Source organism: Rhinoderma darwinii, chromosome 7 (genome assembly GCF_050947455.1).
Source record: "Rhinoderma darwinii isolate aRhiDar2 chromosome 7, aRhiDar2.hap1, whole genome shotgun sequence".
Classification (NCBI taxonomy): Eukaryota; Metazoa; Chordata; class Amphibia; order Anura; family Rhinodermatidae; genus Rhinoderma; species Rhinoderma darwinii.
The window spans coordinates 74,551,855-74,575,210 of NC_134693.1; the positions used below are offsets into that span (position 1 = coordinate 74,551,855).

The window sequence follows — 23,356 nt, forward strand, 5'->3', positions numbered from 1 at the left end:
AATGGAACTGGTTTCCAGTTGCAGAAATTTCTGCAACAAAAGTTGCTCACTTTGTGGGGCTGTACAAATCATTGCTTTAAATGGTGGTACACTGCAAAGTTATAATCAGACGTTGTAGTTGAGATGCGGTTAAAACGTTTTAAAAAAACAAAAACACAGCTGCTTCAAAAACGCATCAAATCGTGGTAAAAACACATTTGGATTTTAGATGCGGTTCTAACTGCACAGCAACGTCTGAATATACCTAAGACAGGTCAGAGCTGGCAGTGCCTGTGCTATCTTAAAATTGCATTTATTATTCGAAACATTTATCATGAGCTCTTTGGCTTTTTAATAAATACTATTTTATAAGGGTGTATAAAGATGTTGCAGTTGTGGTGCGGTTAAAACAAGCATTTGAAAACCGCGTGTTTTTACTGCCATTTAATGTGTTTTATGATGCTGCTGTGGCAAAGAAAATGCAACCGCATTAAAAAAAATGCACCAAAACTCGGTTTTCTGATGCGGTTTTAACCACATCTCAACCGAAACGTCTAAATACACCCTTATGAAATCAGTCTAATAATTTATATGTAATAAATCCCACCAGAAATGAGTTCCTCTTACAATATTATTTATAGCATCTTTTTTAGCATCAGTCCAAACTCAGATAATCTCTAGTAAATGTATTTGTAATCAAAGATAAAAATTTTTTTTTTTACTGATTTTGAATGATTCTTACGCAGTCCTGTAGATTCCATCCGTGAAGCTGTATTAACAGTGTCACCAAACAGGCAGTATCTTGGCATTTTAATTCCAACAACACCAGCAGCACATGGTCCTGGGTGAAATGAGAATGACAAACCAAATTACAGCAAGTGGTGAATCATAGAGTGATGTGACATCTATCTGCTGTAAACTATTAATGATTTATTAATAATTATTAGCTTTCAAAAATTAATCCGTTCATTTTCTATTAATGTCTACTGAAGATTTGAAAAAATTTTGAACTTTCCATTTTTTTTTTTACACATTATTTCAAAAATACCAGACATTCATAACAGAATGAATCCATACCTGAATGAATTCCAATCCGGATCCATACAGGTAAACCAGGCAAATGGTTTAATTCAAAAGAACCCATAAAACTAAGAATATCCAAAGCCATCCTACATATATCTACTGCATGTCGATTTCCATTTCGATTAGGAAGACCACTGACCACCATATAGGCATCTCCAATTGTTTCAACCTGAGGAGGATATAAACATTACGGCTAACACATAATGCTAAAATGTTATAACCACTTCAGTCAGGGTCCTTAATGGGAATTTATCATCAGAAAATTATATATTATTGAAATGGTCACTAACTTTTCAACAAACTTTGCATAAATTGATAGTACAAGTGAATATAAGATACCTTGTAATATATCATATTAGAGAAAAACGGCTCTTACTCCGTTTATCATATGATTGTACAATTGTAGAAAGTGCTGATCACAGCAGCTTTAGGACACACCAAAAGGCTGAGAATGATGAAAGTCAAGAGGGAAGACCCTGTGATGAATGACTTTTCAGTTGATCGGTTCACCCAGCGCGTATTTGACGTGTTTTTTTGGCACATTTTATGTGCCGAAAAACGCATTAAAAAAACGCTTGATTAAGCTTCCCATTTACATCAATGGGAAGTGCGCCGTTAGTACAAACAATGCGCTTTTTTACGAAATTTTTACGAACATTTGACGTATATTTATGTCATATCTGGGTAGGTGAAGTATGGAACGGGCTCTCGGAGTGAACCCGCTCCATACGATGCGGGTGTTGGCTGTATGTTACAGCCGACACTTCAAAGCGCGATGCCGCTCGTTCAACCCGTTAAATGCTGTGGTCAATAGCGACCACGGCATTTAAATCGTTAGAAAGAGGGGGCGACCCCCTCTAGCAGCTCATCGCGCCCCACGCAATGCAATCGCGGGGTGGTGATGGTTGCTATGGCAGCCTGGGGGCCTAATGAAGGCAGCGCTTAATAAAAGCCTGTCAGAAAGACGATATACTGCAATACCTTAGTTTTGCAGTAGATAGTGCAAGTGATCCAACGATCGCTGGTTGAAGTCCCGCAGTACACAGTAAGGGTATGTTCACATGGCTTATTTACTGCCGTTTTCTGGGCCGTAAATAGCTCCGTATTTTCAGAAGTTTTTTAGTAAGCGTGTGAACATACCCTAAGAAGTGCACCAGCCTCGGAGATAGGGCCGGCTCCCGTTCCTAGTCTCCCATGCTATGGGTATGCCATATAGCACCTGTGTATGTGTCGTGAAGAGACACATACACCGATGCTAATATAGATGGCTGCCCCCACAAATGTAAAAACACAAACATAAAGTTAGATTAGGGAACACATTAAAATAATTTAAAAAAATAGGCCCATAACTTAAAACACATCAAATAAATATAAAAAAAATGTGACACCATTACTTTATACCATAAATGTGATACCATTATCTATCTCTCTATCTATCTATCTATCTATCTATCTATCGTATATGGCGGTGTATAAGACGACTGGGCGTATAAGACGACCCCCAACTTTTACCCTTAAAATATAGAATTTAAGATATACTCCAGCCAATCACTGCAAGCTATGGTACGGTATGTACATACCAGTGATTGGAGTGCTTGTTGTACAAATCCTGTTTAGATTGGTCAGCTCTCCCTGCTTGCCCAGCCCTCTTTCTTATACTGTAACTACTGTAATAGCACTTTGGAGCATTAGTGCATCCATCTGGCCTGCCCTTATACCCCTCTTAACACTGCAAACCCCACCCCCCAAGCATGTGTGAGCGCTTCATAGCAGTAGCGCATCATTGCCCCTCCATATACCCTGTATCAATACTAAAACCTTCCCGACTCCATTATTAGCTGTCTTCAAACCCCCAAACCCAAATGTCGTCGTCCCCCTTTCGTGCAGGAGCGCTTCACTATGGCCATTGTATACTGTAGTACCATACTCATCCACCGGCGGCAGGACCCAGGACTCTCTGTCTCTTTGAACTCGCGCATGCGCAGATAGGCTGCTTCATCGCGCGAGATCTGAGAGGCAGGGAATGAGAGGAAAGGGCGGGCCAGAGAGATCTACGGAGGCTTACAGGATCTTACAGAGATGTTCCCTGGCTGCTAATACCGGCTTCCCTCAGATCCGTGGCGGATTCCGTGCATCCCGGGAGCCTGTGTACCGGACTGCAGGCTCACAAGGTAACACACAACCTGTGTATAAGACAATATCCGGCATATAAGACGACCCCCCACTTTTGACATTTTTTTAAGGGTTTAAAACGTTGTCTTGTACGCCGATATATACGGTATCTATCTATCTATCTATCTATCTATCTATCTATCTATCTATCTATCTATCTATCTATCTATCTATCTATCTATCTATCTATCTATCTATCTAGAGATAGGAGAGAAGGATTCTCCACTTCTCTGTGTGCAGTGTATAGAAGACATGACAGCAGTTAGGCTCCATTAACTAGCTCAGAATAAACTGAGAATTAGAGATAGAGCCTGCAGAGGGAGCAACTGCTAAAAAAAAATGCCATATACAAATCATATAATGGTCCAAATTAGTGTTTTTCGTCATGTACACACATATAACAGCTTATTCTGATAATTCATCTGAAAGGTTAGGTAAAAAAAAAATTGTGTGCTTTTTTTTTTACTATCCACACAAAAAAAAATCTAGAAATATTCCAGTTTTCACACTTGCCACTAAGGCCTGATTCACACAAACGCTGCGCATCTAGGACGTGAAAAACTGCAGTTTTTCACGTCCGAGGTGCTTCCGTGCTCAGCGCTGCGGGACGCGATGTCACACATCCCCCATAAATGAGAGTCTATGGAGGGATGCGTGATGCGTCAAAAAATAGGACATGTCCTATTTTCTCATGGACCCTACACACGGTCAGTTGAAACAACGGCTGTGTGAACAGCCACATTGAATTACATAGGTCCGTGTTTCAACGGCCGTGCCATGGACGTTTGACACGTTCGTGTGAATCAGGCCTTAAACAGTTCCTGTTTTCCGTAGCTCACTTGTCAGTTTTGCTATATGTTTGAATGTCATTTTATGATCATTGGAGGGTTGAATATAAGGGCAGCTATTTTGTACTACTGGAGACCTAGATACCGCAGGGTATGCACACTATAGAACACTTAGGTTCAGTTCACACGTTGCGCAAATACTGCGGATTTTCCGCAACGGAATTAGTTGCGGAAAATCCGCAGCAAATACAATAGCAGCAAAGTGGATGAGATAAAACAAATCTCATCCACACTCTGCGTAAATACTAAGCAGAAAAAAACTCAGAAATGTTATTCCACAGCATGTCAATTGTATTTGCATAAACGCAGCTTATTTGTTGCAGGTTTTTCCAATTTAATTAAATGGGGAGGTAAATCCCGCAACAAATAGCAGTTGTGTTTTTTGCGCCTGGTTCGCAGCGATCCCACTTCTAAAAACGCAACTCCCAGGGCAGCCTCCTGAGATGACGTTTCATCCCATATGACCGCCACTGCAGCCAATCACAGGCTGCAGCGGTCTCCTGGGATGAAACATCATCCCTGGAGGCCGGCCCGCTAGCAGGAAGGTTAAGTGCTGCCGTTTTCCTCAGCAGACATTCTAGGTGAAAAACTGCACAACAGTTTGGTGCACAATTTCGCCCAGAATTCCCTGCGGCGCAGAGAGCGGATATGCTGCATGCGTTTACGCAGCGTATTCGCCCAGTGTGAACACAGCCTTAGGCCGGATTCACACAAGTGTGTGCGTTTTGCACGCGCAAAACACGCTGTGTTTTGCGCGCGCAAAAGGCACTTGACAGCTCCGTGTGACAGCCCCGTATGATGCGCGACTGCGTGCTTTTCGCGCTGCCGCCATCATTATGACACTCCGTTTGGATGTTTGTCAACAGAAAAGCACGTGGTGCTTTTCTGTTTTCATTAATCCTTTTCACAGCTGTTGCGCGAATCACGCTGGTCGCACGGAAGTGGTTCCGTGTGGCATGCGTGGTTTTCATGCACCCATTGACTTCAATGGGTGCGTGATGCGCGAAAAACACCCAAAGAACGGACATGTCGTGACTTTTTTTCAGCGGACTCACGCTGAGTAAAAATCACGCACCTGTCTGCACAGCCCCATAGACTAATAAAGGTCTGTGCGACACGCGTGAAAATCACGCACATTGCACGGACGTATATCCCATTCGTCTGAAAAAGCCCTTAGGGCGGATTTACATGAACGCATATATACGTCCGTGCCACCCGCGTGTTTTTCACGCGTGTCGCACGGACCTATGCATGTCTATGGGGCAGTGCAGACTGTCAGTGACTTTTGCGCAGTGTGAGTCCGCTGCATAAAACTCATGACAGGTCCTATATTTCTGCGATTTTCGCGCATCACGCACCCATTGAAGTCAATGGGTGCGTGAAAATCACGCGCACCACATGGAAGCACTTCCGTGGGACGCGCGTTATTCGCGCAACAGCAGTAAAAAGTATGTTTGGAAACATCCAGAGTGTCATAATGATGGCGGCTGCGCATAAAAAAAAAAAAAAAACTGCACATCCTATGTGATGACACACGGAGCTGTTAAGTGCCTTTTGCGCACGCAAAACGCCGCGTTTTTTGCGTGCGCAAAAACGCACGCGCTCGTGTAAATCCGCCCTTAGGGTATGTTCACACACTGAGTTAAAAACGTCTGAAAATACAGAGCTGTTTTCAAGGGAAAACAGCTCCTGATTTTCAGACGTTTTTTAAGCCACTCACGATTTTCGCTGCGTTTTTTACGGCCATTTTTGGAGCGGTTTTCAATAGAGTCTATGGAAAACGGCTCCAAAAACGTCCCAAGAAGTGACCTGCACTTTTCCAAACGGCTGCTTAAAAAAATAGCCCGTAACAGGACACCGTTTTTCCCATTGCAATCAATGGGCAGATGTTTGGAGGCGTTCTGCTTCCAATTTTTCAGCCATTTACGGCCCAAAAACGGCCGTGTGAACATACCCTTATACACACAGATTAGTCTCTGAATGCAGCTCTCATGTCACTCTTTGGTGGAGGGGGCTGTTCTCTATCACTTTCTGGAGACTGCAATAATCTATGTAATTTCTATTGATTCCCATTAATTTCCGTTGCCATAACGCATACACACCCTGCTGCACATTGGGATAATGTAAAACATGAAAAACTTGGGACCATATCTTATAAGCTAGTTTCTGTACCAGTAGGGTCTAGCAATATAGTCTAAGTCTAGGCCGTAAGGAGGACAGGTTTGAAAAATATGCTAAGTGTAACTCAGCGGGGAGGGGACATAGTAGGGGAGAACAAGGTCCTGAGATATCTGGCTTGTCCAGTCAAGTAGTCCTAAAAATAAAGTCTGGAAGGGTAGTACCAGCTTTGGGCATTATAAAACCCAATACAAAGGTAGACATTAGGGAGGACAACTCATTAAAGAAGTATTTCGACATAATAACTAATTTATTTTCTTGTACTCTCAGACACCCCCTTTAATGATTGATTTGAATATGATTTAGATTGTTCATCATTATTTAACCCCTTAATAACCGGGCCTGAAAAGGTCCTAATGACCAGCTACATTTTTCCGTTTTTACCTCTCTGAATTTCAGCAGCCATAACTTTTTTGTAATTGATGTGACCGTATGAGTCCTTGTTTCATGCGGGAGAAATTGTATTATTTTTTTTCATAGTTTGGAGGTAGAAAAAAAATATTTTTACAGTGTGATATAAGAAAAAGCGATTCTCAGCATCGTTTTTATTTTTTATCCCGTTCACATTTCACGCTAAATAACCAGTTTGATTAATTCTTCAAGTTATTACGGTCATTTAGATACCTAATATGTGTGGGTTTTTTCACTTTTTTATTTTATTTATTTTTTTCATTACTTTTTTTTAAAATCCCATTAAGGGATAACTTTATTTATAACTTTATTTTTTACTTTTAATGTATTAGCATACTCCTGTATGTGAATACATCATACTGTGTGACTATGAAACAGGCTGCTGTTAGGGCAGCACATCGTCCTTTGTAGGTCTCCAGGGCTGACTGCAGAGTGATTCCCCGGTGTTTGATCACATCACCGGGTTTCTGATGACAAGATCAAAGCGGGGAGTTCCTGTTGATCTTGCCGCTGTTGCGGACCGCGGCGATCAAAGGGTTAAACAGCTGGGGTCCGAATGTTTTCCGACCCCAGCTGTATTTAGTAGGCTGCTCTAAGATCACAGGAGCGCTCATCAGCCTCTTCTACAGCGATGCCAAAAGACGTCGCTGTAGACTAAGGACATGCACCGCCTGCCGTCAAAAGATGGTGGGCGGTCGTTATGGTGTTAAGTTAAACTTCATTGGATTACTTTGTAACCCTCTTGTCATTTTATATTTCTATTTCATCATGGTTATCCAGCATGACTTCTAGTGCAACGATTTATAGGATTCGATGTATACTTGATGACAATATGGACTAATACATTATGTACATTATGTTTAGTTACCTCTTATAGAATGTGACTTTTAGGTATACAACAAGATTAGAGTGAGGAGGGCTGAAATTAATCATTAAGCCTGCTTATGTAAGCAATTTGGAACACAAGACCTTCTTGAAAAAGAAGGTAGCTACATACTCACTTTCAGCACTTATTCACACAATAAGTCAATGAATCCTTATTCTGGGGATAGTGGATGGAGACATGTGAATTGCTCTTTTATGATCTTGTTGGCCAAATATGCATCCAGAACCGCTAGTGTATGGCACAGACATAGCCTATGGCACTATCATAACTCCTAGGCAGCACGCCCGCTTGGGGTTATTTTTCACTGGAAACTGAGATGTTTCCCTTACTTCACACATTCAATCACTTACACACTCCTGTCCCTTTCACCTTAAAAACATCTCCAGAATCCGCCATTTTCTTACTGTGGACACAGCCAAAACTTTCATTGTCGCTCTGATTCACTCTCGTCTTTATTACTATAACTCATTACTAATCAGTATTCCACTCACTAAACTCTCCCCTCCCCAATCAATCTTTCTGACCAACCGCTACACCAACGCCTCAACTCTCTGCCAGTCACTGCACTTGTTGCCCATACACTTCAGAATTAAATTCAAACTTATTACTCTTATCCACAAAGCTCTCCACAGTGCTGCACCTCCTTACATATCCTCCCTCATCTCTGTCTACCACCCTACTCGGGCTCCACTTTCTGCCAACGACCTCAGATTAACATCCGCCATAATCCGAACCTCCGACTTCCGTCTCCAAGATTTTTCTCATGCTGCACCAGTTCTCTGGAATGTGCTACCCCAGACAATCAGATTAATTCCCAACATCTACAGTTTTAAACGTGCCCTGAAAACACATCTTTTTAGACAGGTCTATAACATTCCCTAATCTGACTCCTTTCCATGGCCCCCCTTTACATTAGTAATGAGGCCCCTTCATTCAGCAGTAACCCCCACACTCCTTGCACCCTAATGCACTTCATGTCTGACATTGGCTGGTGACCGGCTCATGCAGCTTTAAGTATATTACCCCATATGTATAGAAGATGGCTGGACCATTGTACGTAAGCATTTTTTACACCTTGTGTCTCCCTTATTTCCTCATAGATTGTAAGCTCTTGTGAACAGGGTCCTCACTCCTCTTGTTTGAATTGTAAATTAGTTTTGTCAATATGTAATGTCTGATATAGTCTGTACAATGCAACCCCTGAACTGTAAAGTGCTGCGGAATATGCTGGCGCTATATAAAATATTATTATTATTAGCCTAATAAATATAGAACCATTTATACCAATTTGCATACAGCTTATTAGCTTATTATCCTTCATCATGTACTGCATACTCACTTTTGAATGTGCCACTATCTAGATACCGATGAGATGTTAAGAACTTGTGCTCCATTGTATAGTTTTGTCAAATTGTTACGTTTTCTTCTATTCGAGTGGTTAATAATATTTGTTATTACTTTGAACAAATACTTTTCTGCCTAGACTTTTGCTAATGTAATACCATGTTCGCCACTTCAGGTGGTACAACACAGAAACTGCGCTATGCCTTGTAATTCTGGGTGGAATTGCATTTAATATGATTTTTTGCATTTGCCATCTGCTGACTTACAAACAGTCCATTCAACTTAGTACCTTGTAGACATCATGATGATCTAATATGCGGTCAAAATCCTTGTACACGTCATTCAGCATATCCACAACCTCCATTGGTGTACTATATTTGCAGATTGTAGTAAATCCAACAATATCACTGAAGTAAATGCTGACTTCTTCAAAAAATTCAGATTCTACTAATCCCGTTTCTTTAAGGGATTTTACCACAGGCCTGCAGTAAACAAATATAACTTTTAATCTTTCTAGAGTACATAAGCACTATGAGATGAAACAGGATCAGAAATACAAGCTGCAGCATGAACAGAAAGGAGTCAGGAACTCCTACCCCCGGTAAGGACAGAGGCCCGGTGTTAAAAGCTTTCAATTCTGGGCATTTCATGTTATCTAAGCAAATGATAGCATCATTGTAAAGGCATAGATGGCATGAAAATGTCCAGAGATTAGGGCTCCAGACACACTGCTGCCATAGGTTCCATGGATAAGGCGAAGAGCGCAGGTGACATGGGCCAACCTCCATATTCTGAACCTCCCACTCCTGTCTCCAAGATTTTTCTTGTGCTGCACCAGTCCCCTGGAATGTGCTCCTTCCGGACAATCAGATTCATTCCCAACATCCACAGTTTTAAGGGTGCCCTGAAAACACATCTTCCCTATTCCAAAGTTTAGTTAGCGCAACATAACCTCTTGACCATGTAAGCATGCTTTTATGAATTGAGCTGCTGCCAATCATTGACTGAATACATATTTTCTTATTTATTTATACGATAGAACTGTGAGCAAACGAACACTTACCCTGGTAGAAGCATGAAGTTTAGGCGGTCTGCTCGATCTCTTTCTGCCTTGTACAGCTTGGTACGTTCCTCCACTAAGTGTTCTAAATTTTTTGAGTAGAGCTGCAATCGTCTTAATAAGGTGTCCATATAAGTCTCATTTGTCTGGTTATGAGAATTACTATGTACAGAAAAACAAAGTTTTATAAAAAAAAAATTAAAACAGCCTACATATATGGAGGTCATAATAAAAATTTTATTCATTCAGTCGAAAAGAGGGAAACCTCCTGGAACGGTGACAAACGGAAACCATTAGCAGTGTTTCTGTTACCATTGATATCAATGGTGATGCAAATTGAAGCTAAGGTTTCCGCTTGACTTTCCGTTGCGGGGTTCCACGACGGAAACCTCCAACGGAACCCCTCAACGGAAAGCGAATGCTGATGTGAACAGGCCCTAAGATCCGTTACGTCAGGTTTCAGTTTTTTGACAGAAGAAATACCGTAGTCTGCTGTTCTATTGTTTCTGTCAAAAATTATGGAGACCTGACAGAAAGGAACTTTTCATATTTTTTTTAACTTTGAAGTCAATGAAAGACGGATACAAACAGATATTCTGCATTACGTTTAACTGATCGTTTTTTTTTCTGCACATGCGCAGACTAAGGGCCATGTTCACATCACCGTTTGCTTTCCGTTCCGGGGTTCCGTCGGAGGTTTCCGTCGGGAGAACCCCGCAACGGAAAGTGAAAGTGAAAGCACAGCTTCCGTTTCAGTCACCATTGATCTCAATGGTGACGGAAACATCGCTAATGCTTTCCGTTCGTCACCATTGCGGAAGGTTTCCGGTTTTCCGACTGAATCAATAGCGCAGTCGACTCCGGAAAACTCCGGAAAGCTGCCGGAATGGTGACGAACGGAAAGCATTAGCGATGTTTCCGTCACCATTGAGATCAATGGTGACTGAAACGGAAGCTGTGCTTTCACTTTCCGTTGCGGGGTTCACCCGACGGCAACCTCCGACGGAACCCCGCAACAGAAATGAACGGTGATGTGAACAGGCCCTAAAAATGAAAGCAAGAAAGATGCAAAGCTAAAAACGGATCCATTAAAAATTGAGTATAACTGATGACAAACTGACACAAACGGAAAGAAAAGAGTCAGTTTTTTTGACGGATCTGGTAAGCTGATCCATCAAAAACAAACATATTTTACCTTTCGTTGCATTCAGTCTAGCATCAGTCAGTCTGTCTGTTTTTTTAAAATTTCAACGGATCCACTAGAACGGATGCCACAACGCAGATGTGAACAAAGCCTAAGGAGCACTGCAGCTTGCAATTAGTGGGAGTCTCAGCACAATATTATCTTCTTAGGGTCTGTTCACATCACCGTTCGCTTTCCGCTCCAGGGTTCCGTCGGATGTTTCTGTCCGGTGAACCCCGCAACGGAAAGTGAAAGTGAAAGCACAGCTTCCGTTTCAGTCACCATTGATCTCAAAGGTGACGGAAACATTGCTAATGCTTTCCGTTCGTCACCATACCGGCAGGTTTCCGGTTTTCCGACGGAATCAATAGCGGAGTCGACTGCGCTATTGATTCCATCGGAAAACCGGAAACCTGCCGGAATGGTGGCGAATGGAAAGCATTAGCGATGTTTCCGTCACCATTGATATTAATGGTGACTGAAACGGAAGCTGTGGTTTCACTTTCACTTTCCATTGCGGGGTTCACCCGATGGAAACCTCCGACGGAACCCCGGAACGGAAATGAACGGTGATGTGAACAGGCCCTTAGATGGGCATATTTTTGTCAGTAACCTCACATTGGAGGTTGGTCACAGGGAACTTTCTTCACCTCAACTAATTGCCGGGTTAACTAGTCAAAAATATAGTTTTTGGCAATGTCGAGCCATTGTTTTTGTAACTTGAAAAGGGATGAGATACTACCTAAAGATCTTTGCCAAGGTGCTCTCAATTTTCTTAAAGTCTGGTCTCTTCTCAGGTTCCTCTTCCCAGCAATTTTTCACAAGAGCATAAACCTGAAAATATACGTACCATAATGAAAAACGATCAGGTCGTTTTGTAGAGAGATACAATACCTACTTATCTTCCTAGAACAATTTTTTTTATATAAAGTGACATTTAAAATTAAAGAAACAACAAAAATGTTTAAAAATATTTCTCAAATAAAAACAGTACTTAATCAACAGATAATTTTCCGTTAATAGACTTTAAGAACTTTTCATAAATTCAAAAGACTTGTAATGTGAAAGTTCAGACTCACAATCTAAAACCCGTTGACCATCTAAGAGTATGTTCACACGCAGTAAGCAAAAACATCTGAAAATACGGAGCTGTTTTCAGGCGAAAACAGCTCCTGATTTTCAGACTTTTTTTAACAACTCGCGTTTTTCGCGGTGTTTTTTACGGCTGTTTTTGGAGCTGTTTTTCAATGGAGTCAATGAAAAACGCCTCCAAAAACGTCACAAGAAGTGTCCTGCACTTCTTTTGACGAGCTGTCATTTTATGCGCCGTATTTTGACAGCGACGCATAAAATAAAGGTTCGTGGGAACAGAACATCATAATTCCCATTGAAAGCAATGGGCAGATGTTTGTAGGCGTATTAGGGGCGTTTTTTCAGGCGTAATTCGATGCGTAAAGCGCACAAATTACATCTGAAAATAGGCCCGTGTGAACATACCCTAAGATCTCTGTACTGAGCTTTATTTGTGCTGGTGCTATATATATGTACTGGGCTTAGTTCTGGTGTATGTATGTACTGTGCTTGATTCTGGTACTGTATATAGGTAGTGAGCTTGGTGCTGGTGCTGTATTTATGTACTGAGTGTCATGCCCGCGGTTGCTGACAGCCCGCAATTCCCACCAACCAGCATCCGCAACCGCAGAACAGTTTCTTCATGCCGGCGTCTCCCTCCCAAGAGACGCCGACACACGCAACTGCAGTTCTTCTCTGGGTCCCGCAGGGTGTGAGCACACACTCACTCCTGACCTTAAAGGGCCAGCACACACACCTGTGTACGTTTTCCCAGCCAAACCCGTTACACCCTGGACTTTAAAAAGAGCTCTGCCTTTCCTCTCCTTGCCTGAGCGTTGTTGTTGTCTTCCTATGTTAGTTAATCAAATGGTCCCTTAGTTGTATCCTGTTCCCAGTGTTCCCATATCCTGCTTCCTGTATCCTGTAACTATGTTTGTTCCTGAGCTGAAGTCTAGTGTTGGAGTCGTGTCTGTTCCATTTGCTATGACCAATGTCATCTGCCATGTCCAGTGTCATCTGCCATCTGCCATGTCCAATGTCATCTGCCATGCCAAGTGTCATCTGTCACGCCAAGTGCCATCTGTCACGCCAAGCGTCATCTGTGCCACAAATCATCTGTGCCAAAGCGTCTGCTACATCTCATGTCTGTCTAGACTCTCATACAGGAATAAAAGCAAAAAGCCAAAAAGCGGGTGTCTTCTATGCGCTATTGATCAATAGAATCTTCCAAAAGATGTGTATTCCAAATTCCTCAAGGATAACGGTATAGTCGGTAATGAAAGGATTTATTGGTACAAGATGATATAAAAACACAACTGTTTAACAATGAACAGTTTCGAAACCGGACCGGTTTCTTCCTCAGGTAGTATGTAAATGAAAGGGTGGGGTGTCGGTTAAATAACCCAGTGAAAGGTTAATTAAAAGCAAGAACTACCGGGTCGGATGCAAAAATAAAACACCAACTCAAATTACATATCAAAGTATACATATGATTACAGTCAATAAAAATAAAAATTATAAAATATATGATATATATGAGCGATGTACAAATGTCCAATGAAAGATGATTCATTTCTATGTATTATGCTTGGAATATGTCTAGCTATTGAAAACATCCTGTATTAAACGGGATTGAACGTATACATAAATACAAAAAAATGCACATACATAATTATATTATTTTTAAAAATGTATTATAAATAAGTTTAAAAAAAAATTTATCCTGTGGGTAACCAAGGAAATTTTATCAATACTTTCCATCATCTAGTCCTCAAGGATCTAGAGGAGCTAGACTCATACAAAATCCGTGGAAAAAATAACCTTACTTATAAAGAGAAAACAGCCCTAAAAAAACCTTAAAAATAATAACCAATTAGTTATCAGATCAGCAGACAAGGGAGGGGGGACAGTAATTCAAAATGTTACAGACTACTATGAAGAAGCAATGAGAATTTTATCAGATGAGAACTACTATAGGAAACTCATAGTTAACCCTTTATCGACAATTTTGGAAGACCTTAAAATCATGGTCAATCAAGCTTTCTTGAATAATATTCTTAATAAAAAAGAAAAAAATTATCTGATCCCGGAGAATATCAACATGCCCTTTTATTATCATCTTCCAAAAATACACAAAAATTTAACTAATCCACCAGGGAGACCGATCATATCGGGTATGCAATCTCCCACCTGTCACCTCTCTCACTACCTAGACATAATTTTACAAAAATATGTGATAGAATTCCCAAGTTTTTTAAAAGACTCAACCCAACTAATTGGGGATCTAAAGACCGTTCCAATGAGGGAAAATCTACTATTTATTACTTTGGATGTTACTGCACTCTACAGCAACATTGAACACGTATTGGGTTTGGAAAAACTAAAAATAAGACTGGAGAGGGATACGGAACTATTACCAATACAAATTAACTTTTTTTGTAATAGTATGGAATTTATCTTAAAGAATAATATCTTTTAATTTGATCAGAAATTGTATCACCAATCACCAAGTAAAAGACACAGCTATGGGGACAAGGGTAGCTCCTAGCTATGCAAATATCTTCATGGGAATGTTTGAGGAGGAATATATCTGGCAACACCCATGGGCAAACACTAATATCTTATTATTTAGAAGATTCATAGATGATCTGTTTTTAATTTGGGAAGGTGATCTTACAACAGCGACAGAGTTTTGTCAGATGCTGAACACTAATACCTGGGGGATAAATTTTACGTTCAACATACAACCAATTGAAATCGATTTTTTGGATTTAACAATAGTCAAAACTACGAGTCAAATCATCACCCGTACCCACTTCAAAAAAGTGGATAGCAATAGCTATTTGGACTATAAGAGCAGCCACTATCATAAGTGGCTAAAAAACATCCCATATAGTCAGTATAAAAGAATTAGAAAAAACTGTACATCGAACAAAGACTTTAATGATCAAAGTCGTATCTTACAAAAAAGATTTAAAGAAAAAAATTATCCAAAAAAACTCCTCTCTGATGCATACAAAAAAACAGTGATTTTAAGTCAAGAGGATTGTTTGCCCCCTAAGGATAAACTATCAAATGGTATTGAAGCGGTTGATACAATAGACATAAAAAAAGCGAAAGATGAACAAATAAAAAAGTTTTTCTCCTTCAACTTCATAACTAAATATAACGCTGCACACAAAAATATTAAGGATATCATGAATAAATATTGGTACATTTTACACACTGATCCTTTTTAAAAAAATAGCCTACCTTTGAAACCAATGATTACTTTTAAGAGAGCAAAAACTATGAAGAATATTTTAGCACCGAGTAAGATTAACTTTTCTGGAAGACAAACGATGTCCCAACAAAATGCTATGTCCTCAAGTGCATGTTTAAAGGGGAGCTCCAAATGCAGGAAAAAGAAGTGTTTATGTTGTCTTAGTATACGCACTACAGACTCTTTTAAATCAAACCAAACAAAAAACGAGTACCAAATTGTAACACAGTTAAATTGCCAGTCAAACTACGTTATATACCTCATTGACTGTGTTTGCGGTCTCCAATATGTAGGAAGAACAATCCAATTCTTGCATTGTCGGCTAAATAAACATCGTTCTAACTGTAAGAAAAAATTCCTCTTGCACAGTGTCTCCAAACACTGTACTTTGTTTCATAATAATGACTTTAGTTGTTTCAATATTACACCAATTGAACATATAAGTGACAACCGAGCGGACAGATATGATTCACTGTGCAAGAGAGAAATCTTTTGGATATACAAATTGAAGACCCTAAAACCTGCAGGTTTGAATGAAATGACAGAGATCATAATTTAATAAAACGAATTTACTTTAGATGAATCCCACTATATGGAAATAAATGGGAAATCCGTTATATGTAATTATATATATGTATACATATACAAAGTTCCTCAACAAGTGGTAAAGATCGTATCGAAAGAAATAATCTGTTTAATACTAAAAATCAAAACCACCAAACTTTGATCATTTGTGAATAACACCAAGACCAGTACAATGATAAAGTTGGCACTATTATCATTTTCGACGGAAATAGTATAGTTATGCGCACATCATAACTACATACATATATGTACCCATATAGAATCTGCACAAAAACTATCCCAGTTTGGTATTTACGAATTTGTATAGCAAAATAGACAAACTGAACAAAATGAGCAAAAGGAGAATCTATCTTTAATATCACGTCCAGAAATAACGATTACAAGAATGATACTCCATCTGTAGGCTAAGTTACCAAAAAAAAAAAAAAAAAACATTTTTTTTCAAAAAATTTTTAAACATTTTTTTTAAACTTATTTCTAATACATTTTTAAAAATAATATAATTATGTATGTGCATTTTTTTGTATTTATGTATACGTTCAATCCCGTTTAATACAGGATGTTTTCAATAGCTAGACATATTCCAAGCATAATACATAGAAATGAATCATCTTTCATTGGACATTTGTACATAGCTCGTATATATCATATATTTTATAATTTTTATTTTTATTGACTGTAATCATATGTATACTTTGATATGTAATTTGAGTTGGTGTTTTATTTTTGCATCCGACCCGGTAGTTCTTGCTTTTAATTAACCTTTCACTGGGTTATTTTATTTAACCGACACCCCACCCTTTCATTTACATACTACCTGAGGAAGAAACCGGTCCGGTTTCGAAACTGTTCATTGTTAAACAGTTGTGTTTTTATATCATCTTGTACCAATAAATCCTTTCATTACCGACTATACCGTTATCCTTGAGGAATTTGGAATACACGTCTTTTGGAAGATTCTATTGATCAATAGCGCATAGAAGACACCCGCTTTTTGCTTTTATTCCTTCATTCATTATTGAGACTTTGTATATCAAGTTCTCAAACCGGGTCCTATGCTGCAAGCTGATCCTGCCACTAACATACCGTGGAGGCTACCTAAGTGGAATTTGTTACACTGGATGTTATGCTCCCAGCATAACCCCACCAGGTGAGCGTATTCAGAACCTTGTTCACACGTGTAAAATCACAGTGTCACGCACTATTGTGCGCTTTGTGTTTTTTCTACCTTTCTCCAGCTAGACTCTCATACAGGTACTCTTATGCTAATACTTTTGCATTGACTGTCGTTTGGCCAGCTGCCACTCCGCTATGGCGGAGTGGCCTAGTGGGTCCACACAGGGCCACCATCAGGAATTTCTGGGTCCCACACAGCCAAGATGTCTGGGCCCTCCCTCCATTACCGGGGGTGGGCAACGGAAAGTGTGGCACTCACGCTTGTACGTTATACGCATTAACTGATTTTGGTGCTGATGTAAATTACAGTGAACGAAACCATGGAGCAGGCAATGACCAGTTAATGCTCTGGATTTTTATCTATTTAGCCAAATTGTATCCCACTGTATGGCATACAGTGGGATATGTTGCCCAGGGAATGGCCCAGGACGTCTGGAGCTTTCCCAGGGCTTGAGCTTTCTACTAGCGCTCTGCCCAGAGACTATGGCGTTGTTCCTGATGTCCATATACGTAAAGTGACGTCAGAAGCTTTGCAAAGCCTGAGTACACGGCCGGAGCATCGGCAATGCTCTGGCCAGGGATTCTCGCCCTGGAGAATCCCCTGACGTCACTTTACATATATAATAGTAATAATAATAATCTTTATTTATATAGCGCCAACATATTACGCAGCACTTTACAATTTAGAGGGGACATGAAACAAACAATATCAGACATTACATAGTGACAAAGTTCATTTACAATTCAAACCTGGAGAGTGAGGACCCTGCTCGTAAGAGTTTACAATCTATGAGGACATAAGGGAGACACAAAGTGTAATAGTGTTTGTTCTGTACAATGGTCCGGCCATTTTTATACACATGCGGTGGTGACATAAAGCTGCAAGAGCCGGTCACCAGCCAGTATCCGTGTATGACGGACACGAAGAGAAGGAGTGTGAGGGAATCTTATTCTGATGACTAATCTAAAAGGAGGGCCATGGAAAGAAGTCAGATTAGGGAATGTTATAGGCCTGTCTAAAAAGATGTGTTTTCAGGGCACGTTTAAAACTGTGGATATTGGGAATTAATCGGATTGTCTGGGTTAGCGCATTCCAGAGGACGGGTGCAGCACGAGAGAAATCTTGGAGACGGGAGTGGGAGGTTCGGATTGTGGAGGATTTTAATCTAAGGTCGTTGGCAGAACGTAGAGCCCGAGTAGGGTGGTAGACAGAGATGAGGGAGGAGATGTAAGGAGGTGCAGCACTGTGGAGAGCTTTGTGGGTGAGAGTAATAAGTTTGAATTTTATTCGGAAGGGGATGGGCAACCAGTGCAGTGACTGGCACAGATTAGAGGCGTTGGTGTAGCGGTTGGTCATAAAGATGAGCCTGGCTGCTGCATTGAGGATAGATTGGAGAGGGGAGAGTTTAGTGAGGGGAAGACAGACTAGTAAGGACAGTGATGTCAGGAGCTTTCCCAGGGACAAAGACCACGGGTAGAGCACTTGTGATGCTATGCCTAGGGACTCTGGCATTGGGAAGCTCCTGACATCACTGTCCATATAGTAATGTCAGGAGCGGTATACATTTTTTTTTGTGGAATCTCTCAGGATGGAATAGCAAAGTCTACTACGCTATTCCATCCTTCAAAAATAAGGTATACCGGCGTCTACCAGCCCGACGTAGGCTAAAAGGATATAATGGAGCCCTGTGAATTATCGCCTACGTTTTTTATAGTGTAAGTTAGGAGATTTCCTGACGTACACGATACACTTAGGGCAACAACATGATGTGAAGGGAGCCTTAAGGGAGGGGGAAGTGAGGATATAAGGAGCACTATAGCGCCGTTCTTATATTGCCATTAAAGTTCAATGTGTTTTTCAACAGTAAAAATCTGAGGCTTTCCTTTTGATTTCTGATGCAGATGTGCCACAAGCGTGTAGCAGATTCACACAAGAATAAGGCCCTGTTCACAAAGAGTTTTTTGCCGTATTTTTTGCAGCAGAAACTGCGGCAAAAAACTTCTGAAATCACCTCCTATTGATTAAAATGGGAGGCGAAGGTGAAGAAGCGACATGCCCTTTCTTCGGGCATTTCCGTCTCTGACCTCCCATTGACATCAATGGGAGGCAAAGAAAGCCTGAATGAATTTCGAGGCAGATTTTTCTGCCTGCAAAAAACTGTGTGAACAAGGCCGAAGTCCCATTGTCATTTAAAGTTGCTTATCCTCAGCTTTTCCATGCTTTTTGAGTGGTTTTTTTTTTACGGCGTTCACCTTGCGGTTTAAATAATATGCTAACTTTATTTTTTGGGTCATTACGATTGTGGGGTTACCATATATGTGTAGTTTTTATTTTATTTTTACACTTTTACTAAATGAAACCATTTCTTCTGGGAATATATGGTTTTATATTTTTTATGTGTACCTTTTTATTAGTTTTATTTCACATTAATTTTTTTTTGAGTCTCACTAGGGGACTTCACAATGCAATCTTTAGATCGCCGATACAATGCTTTGGTATACTTCGTATACCAGAGCATTACTGCCTGTCAGTATAATACTGACAGGCATCTATTACGATGTGCCTCTGGCACTGCTTAATAGGTATATAGCTAGGGCAGACCTGGGTGCCTTTGTTAGGCCCCCGGCTGCCATGGCACACCACCAGATGTCCGCAATTGCATTTTCAATTTGCATTAGCTCCCTCCCTCTGTAAACAACTCAAATGCAGCGGTCGCTAATGACCACGGCATTTGAGGGGTTAAACGGCCGCGATCTAAGTAAACTTTGATTGCTACCGTTGGAGCAGGAGTCCGGTTGTCATCAGACAGCCGAGCCTCGGCTCCAGCCTGCACGGGCCACCCGTGCAGGTCGTTTATTAGGCCGCCGTGAAAAGGCGACGGCCTAGAATAAAGCCCCTTAATGACCAATGTTAAAAGGCGTATCGGCGGTCATTAATAAATACAAAGGAAAAATTTGTATTGTGACTTTATAAATAAATATACAATACGCCAGTTGTGTAAGAACTATTTTTTTTTTTAAATTGTCTACAATTTGGTGTATCTTATGGTCTAGTGTCCTAGGCCTCATTCACACGACAGTGAAAAACGGCCGTGTGATGGCCGTCCTTTTAACGGCTTTCACATGGCCGTTTTCAGAACAATGATATTCTATGGGTGCATTCACACGGCCATTTTTTTAACGGCCCGTGAATAATGGCCGTCAAAAAATAGGACATGTCGGCCCCCATAGAAGTCAATGGATCAGTTTTTAACGGCTGTCAATACATGTAACAACCGTTAAAAACGGATCTGTTACATGGGGATTGGCAAGGGAACTACTAGTTCCCTTGCTGGCTATCGTTGGCATACTCACGTTTGCGGCGCTTCTTCAGGTGTGGTCACTCGTCTTCACGGGTTTGAAGGCGCCTCGATGACGTCATCGCCCCGTCGCGCTGCCTTGCCAGATCCCGTGCAGACGAGTGACCACAAGTGAAGAAGACAAGAGACGGCGCTGCTCTCGTGAGTATGTGGCACGATCTACAGGCAGGCTGGTGTGGCATCTACAGGGAGGCTGGTGTGGCATCTACAGGCAGGCTGGTGCGGCATCTACAGGGAGGCTGGTGCGGCATCTACAGGCAGGCTGGTGTGGCATCTACAGGCAGGCTGGTGTGGCATCTACAGGGAGACTGGTGTGGCATCTACAGGGAGGCTGGTGTGGCATCTACAGGGAGGTAGGTGTGGCATCTACAGGGAGGCAGGTGTGGCATCATCTACAGGGAGGCAGGTATTGCATGATCTGCAGGGAGGCTGGTGTGGCATCATCTACATGGAGGCTGGTGTGCCATCATCTACAGGGAGGTGTGTGGCATCATCTACAGGGAGGCTGGTGTGGCATCATCTACAGGGAGGCGTGTGGCATCATCTACAGGGAGGCGTGTGGCATCATCTACAGGGAGGCGTGTGGCATCATATACAGGGAGGCGTGTGGCATCATCTACAGGGAGGTGTGTGGCATCATCTACAGGGAGGCTGGTGTGGCATCATCTACAGGGAGGCGTGTGGCATCATCTACAGGGAGGCGTGTGGCATCATCTACAGGGAGGCGTGTGGCATCATATACAGGGAGGCGTGTGGCATCATCTACAGGGAGGCGTGTGGCATCATCTACAGGGAGGCGCGTGGCATCATCTACAGGGAGGCGCGTGGCATCATATACAGGGAGGCGCGTGGCATCATATACAGGGAGGTGTGTGGCATCATATACAGGGAGGTGTGTGGCATCATATACAGGGAGGCTGTAAATAGTGTCTAGGTAAACATGTGACCTTCCTTTGGTTGTTTTCAGGGGGTTGGGACAAAAAAAGCCTGACCAATGAAATTCATCAGTTTTTTTTAACGGCCATGAAAAACTGATGCAAAATGGATGTCAAACGGCCATTAAAAACGGACAGATGGACTTGAAATGGATGAAAATTTAGAGACACACTGATGCAAAATGACCATGAAAAACTGACAGTTGATCAGTTTTAAATGGACATTTTTTTTCACTGTCGTGTGAATAAGGCCTTAGAGTCTGGGAAAACACAAAATATATGGTTAGACTTTTAAAAAGATGGTTACATTTATGTAGCGTCTTTTGTAAGTAATTTTCTAACAATTGCTGTAAAACAGCTAAACCATAAGGCTATAGTAAGTGTAATTTGCTGACAATAAAAAAAGGAATACTAGAATAAAAGAAAATGCTTAAAGCGAAAGATTGCAATTAAATGTGAAAATCCCCAAAAACATAATAAGCACGTTTATTACATTGATCTATTTTTAGGCAATATTTATCTATTTTCATTACATGCTCTCTCTGATTTAGATAAATCAAAAATACATCAATATTGAACCAAAAATATTTGCCTCTATCTCCCACTCCTCTGCTGTGTCCAGGTGAAGGTCTGGTCGAAATGGACAGTCTTTCATCTTTTTCACTCTTGCAATTTTTTCTGTGGTGACCATTGGTAAAGAAATACAACATTCAATGATTGGACATGTGGACATGTGTCTTTTTTCAACCGTACTAACTAACTATGGTTCCATGTTCAGTGGAAATTCAATTGTAACTCTACCGGCTAAAATTTTTATCTTCTACAAATTCAAATAAAAATTTCTTGATGAAAATATCTAACATTTTATTTTATTCATATTATTATCACTACATAATTTCATTTGTTTGCATTGGGAAAAACCCGAAAGATACATTTTTTATTCCCCACACAGAAATTTAAACTAAATTTTAGAGGTTGGATGCTGACTCTATTTGAAGAGACACAGCTGTTATGGAGTCTTACAGGCTATGCTCCATGGAAAAAAAGGGATGCTTCCCAGTTGGGAGGGAGTACACACTGGAGGGATACAAGCTAGACTTGTGGAAACCCAAGTCGATATACAAGATCATCAAAGCTAAGGACTTGATAGAGTTTATTCCTGTGCTCACTGCCTCCACTGTAGAGACTGTATGGACTAATGTGGCTACTGACATATTAACCAACGGACTCATAGAATTATCATGGATGACTATGGAGGTCTGCCTTTGAGGTCATTCATGCATGCCCACAACCTGTGCAAGACCAGGTACTGCCCAAGGTGCCTCATGATGGAGGCACCAGTTTTGCACCTCTTCTAGCAGTGCCCGCTTGCTCAGGGTCTGTTGGATGCACTGTAACATGAACTCAAAGGCTCTGTTGCCAGGAACAGCCTATGGTACCATTCGGTGCTTTATGGACTGTTTCTATATGTCTAACCAAGAATAACCTCATCTTGGGAAGGGAGAGCATGTCCGCCCTGGACTGCCACAGGCTGATCTATAGCCTGCTAAGAGACTATTCTATCTGGGACATTCTGAACGGCAATGAAGGGGTTTATCCCCCCTGTCCTTCCCTCTCTCCCCTGGATGTGTTGGTTTCTCAATAGAGCTTTGGGCCTGTGATTTTTGCTCCCTATCACCTTCTTCCTACTCCCTTACTTTCATCACTGCCTGTAATGCTTTCTTAATTGGCTTTGTTAAATTTAAGTCTGCAACAGAGCCATAGCTAGGGGTTTAGCAAAGGGGGGGGGGACGACATATCTGAGTGCCCCCCCACACATGTTTA

The 23,356-nt window shown here is 41.2% G+C and overlaps 1 protein-coding gene across 1 annotated transcript in view; it reads right to left on the reverse strand.

The window, feature by feature from the left end:
• GUCY2C (guanylate cyclase 2C) overlaps positions 1–23,356 on the reverse strand; it is a 255,706-nt gene that overhangs the window by 82,875 nt on the left and 149,475 nt on the right. The window contains exons 14-19 of the mRNA XM_075832286.1: positions 22,125–22,210; positions 11,887–11,978; positions 9,965–10,123; positions 9,191–9,383; positions 1,057–1,231; positions 722–820 (exon numbers count right to left, since the gene is read on the reverse strand). Of these exons, the coding sequence (XP_075688401.1) occupies positions 722–820; positions 1,057–1,231; positions 9,191–9,383; positions 9,965–10,123; positions 11,887–11,978; positions 22,125–22,210 (804 nt within the window). The remainder of the gene's footprint in view (positions 1–721; positions 821–1,056; positions 1,232–9,190; positions 9,384–9,964; positions 10,124–11,886; positions 11,979–22,124; positions 22,211–23,356) is intronic.